The following is a 2,619-nucleotide window of genomic DNA, read 5'->3' on the forward strand; positions in this document are numbered from 1 at the left end:
GACCTTGTAAGTGCTGGGGCGGTTCCAGCCGCTGGGTTGCGTTACGGAGCCTGATAGCGCGTCTGAGGGATGGAGGAGGCTCTCCTGTGGAGCCTTGTGTGGAAAAGTCTCTGGTCTGGCAAAGTGATCGGCCTCTGAAGCAGCAGCAGCCGCCAGGTGGCCGGGGCTTCTTTTGGGACCTGCCTTCAAACTGGCGGCATGGTACCGGAGATAAAGCTACACAAACTTTTCAGAAGGGGTTTCTACTGTGGGAAGTTGGTGTTTGAAAAGAGCACGCAAAATTGGCAAGAAGGGGTAATACTAGATTTTTTTCCCCCAGTAACGGAGATGAAAATGACCAAAAGCCTACATTAGAAACAATCACCGACTGAGAGTCAAGATGTATCAAAATTTCAGTCACAGACAACCAAGCTCCAACTGAGACCGTCCACCAGGGATATTAATGGTTTATTTGGTCACTTGGGGGCCTTCTAACTTGTAAGCTTTATCTCCCTGCTCTTGTATGCTTTTTGTTTTTCAAAAACACTGCTGAAATTGTATTGAAATATGTATTGACATAAGAAATAAGTTAAACGCTGTGCTTGAGCTATCAGGTCAAAATTTAAGCAATGAGGCTTAAATGTGTGGAAACTTCACCTGGTGCTTTAAAGCAATACTAGATATCTCAACCAAACTTCCTTTCTCAAATAGCAAAAAGAAGCTTTGTTCCTTCAAACAAACTGCCCATTCTTGCTTTTTCCTCCTTTTTTAAAAAATTGTATTTTGCTACTGTGAAATAATAGTTAAATTACCAAAAGGTTAATTTTTAAGATGTTTTGCATGTAAGAATTATACTCTGCTCAGAAAAGGAGGGTGGTATAATCACAGTTTAGCTATAATGCTGTGTCTTCCAGAGTGTGCTGAATTTAAATTCTGAGTTTGTTGTTTTTTTCTGCTACAACCCTAATGCCTTTCTCTGTTCTTAACAGAGTATACCTGAAATACCTCCTAAGCCTGGAGAACTGAAAACGGAACTGTTGGGTCTAAAAGAAAGATCAAGCAAAGTTCAGACTTCAAAACAGTGACCAGAATTTTCTTCTGTTGTGAAAACCAGGACTGATAAAATATTTGTTCAACTGTCTCAGCTGCAGAAATCTGTATGTGAAATATCTTCAATACTTTCTTTTGTTTGTTTCCTTTTAAGCAGAGTTATAGGCAACATGAAAAATAAATGTATGAATACTGTTAAGTCCAGTTGGTTATGTGCCAAAACGCTAATGATTTCATACTCTTGATTGCAGTGTATTCTTTAGAATAAAAGATGTAAACTCGCATTGATAAGTCTGATGGAATTTGAAACTTTTAACCTGATTAACAAGTATAGGAAGTTTAGCAGATTGAAAAGTCTAGCTTTTGTGGCTACGCCTAAGCCTTAGTAAGCTTACCTGTCTATTGGTAGTAGAACTCCACTTACCCGTTGGCGTTTCCCCCCCTTAAACGTCAGCTCAGTGTTACTGGACGTGACCCAGAACCTTGTACAGTGGGTGATGGTGTGTACAAGTAAGAAAGATGCCTTCTTGCAGCACTTCTTGCACTGGACTCCTTTCTAATGCTGGCTAACTGCTGTGTCAGCAGATCCACTGGCTTTCTGTCTGCATTGCTGACAGGACATCTACTTTGGTCCACTGTGAGGCTGGAGAGAATCTTACGTCTTGGTTGTATTCATTTAAACGGGGCAAATACATACAGATTACACTGAAATTATGTATGTTTGTACCAGTTATGATAGCTATAAATACACAAAACTCTGAATCAACAAGTGCAAGTTTACCTTTCAGTCCTGAAATAGGATTGCCACAAAACTCTTGCACCAGGAACTCAAGAAGACACACAAAGTCAACGTCCTACAGAGATGGTATGACAATCCATTTCTGAATGGCATGCAGTAGAACTCATGAAGGAGAAGGGTACTCAGACGAGGCACAGGCTTCATTGTCAATTCTCACTCAGGTTTAACTTGGGAAAGAAAAATACAATCTGACAGATGACCTGTTAAAAAACCAAAAAAGCTCCCTAATTCCTACTGGCAAAGTCCCTGGAGCTCTTGTAACCAGAAATAAGGGAACTAGAAGTGATTACTGAAAGTGCTTTTATGTTCCAGCGATGAAGCTCTTATTTTATCTTATGTTTACCTAAGCTGCAATGGGTTGTCCTATGATGACCATGGTTTATGGTTCCTCTGCACGTTTATGTTTCTGCTCTCACAGTTTTGCAACCAAGGCTGCAGGACATCCTTTCCTGCTCTTACATGCCCATATGTGGGTGTTGAGGCTGCAGCCTGTACTTAGTATTCCTAGATCACAGACTCTGCCTCTCAGACACCTTTATCAGGTACAGCAGTATAAAAATGCCTCAAGTAAATCTCGGGTGTTAAGCCCAAATGAAATCAATCAATGAGATCATCTTACTAGGTGCAGTTCTGGTCAAACTACTTCTTACTTCACTGTACCTCCATAAAGCTCAGACTGACAAGCTTCCACCTCAGCATAAGATAAATTGTATTGCAGAGATAAGGTGGGGCAGTTCAACTCTATTTTGTTCCTGTTCTAACTAGGACAGGAACAGCAGATTTCCAGAAGA

At 40.7% G+C, this 2,619-nt stretch overlaps 1 protein-coding gene across 1 annotated transcript; it reads left to right on the forward strand.

Annotated features, from left to right (window-relative positions):
• The first annotated feature begins 198 nt into the window (after positions 1 to 198).
• LOC104493701 (chromosome unknown open reading frame, human C12orf73) lies at positions 199 to 1,064 on the forward strand. Its single transcript, XM_010136432.1, has 2 exons — positions 199 to 294; positions 969 to 1,064. The coding sequence occupies exons 1-2, from the start codon at positions 199 to 201 to the stop codon at positions 1,062 to 1,064; spliced, it is 192 nt and encodes a 63-aa protein (XP_010134734.1).
• The last annotated feature ends 1,555 nt before the right edge of the window (positions 1,065 to 2,619 follow it).

This window comes from Buceros rhinoceros, unplaced genomic scaffold (assembly GCF_000710305.1).
Source record: "Buceros rhinoceros silvestris isolate BGI_N320 unplaced genomic scaffold, ASM71030v1 scaffold19685, whole genome shotgun sequence".
NCBI classification, from domain to species: Eukaryota; Metazoa; Chordata; class Aves; order Bucerotiformes; family Bucerotidae; genus Buceros; species Buceros rhinoceros.

Excerpts from the sequence above, each read along its gene's own strand:
- LOC104493701 (XM_010136432.1), top strand. The coding sequence starts at position 199 with ATGGTACCGGAGATAAAGCTACACAAACTTTTCAGAAGGGGTTTCTAC. Across the intron at positions 295-968 it reads CGCAAAATTGGCAAGAAGGG|AGTATACCTGAAATACCTCC; the intron begins GTAATACTAGAT and ends TGTTCTTAACAG.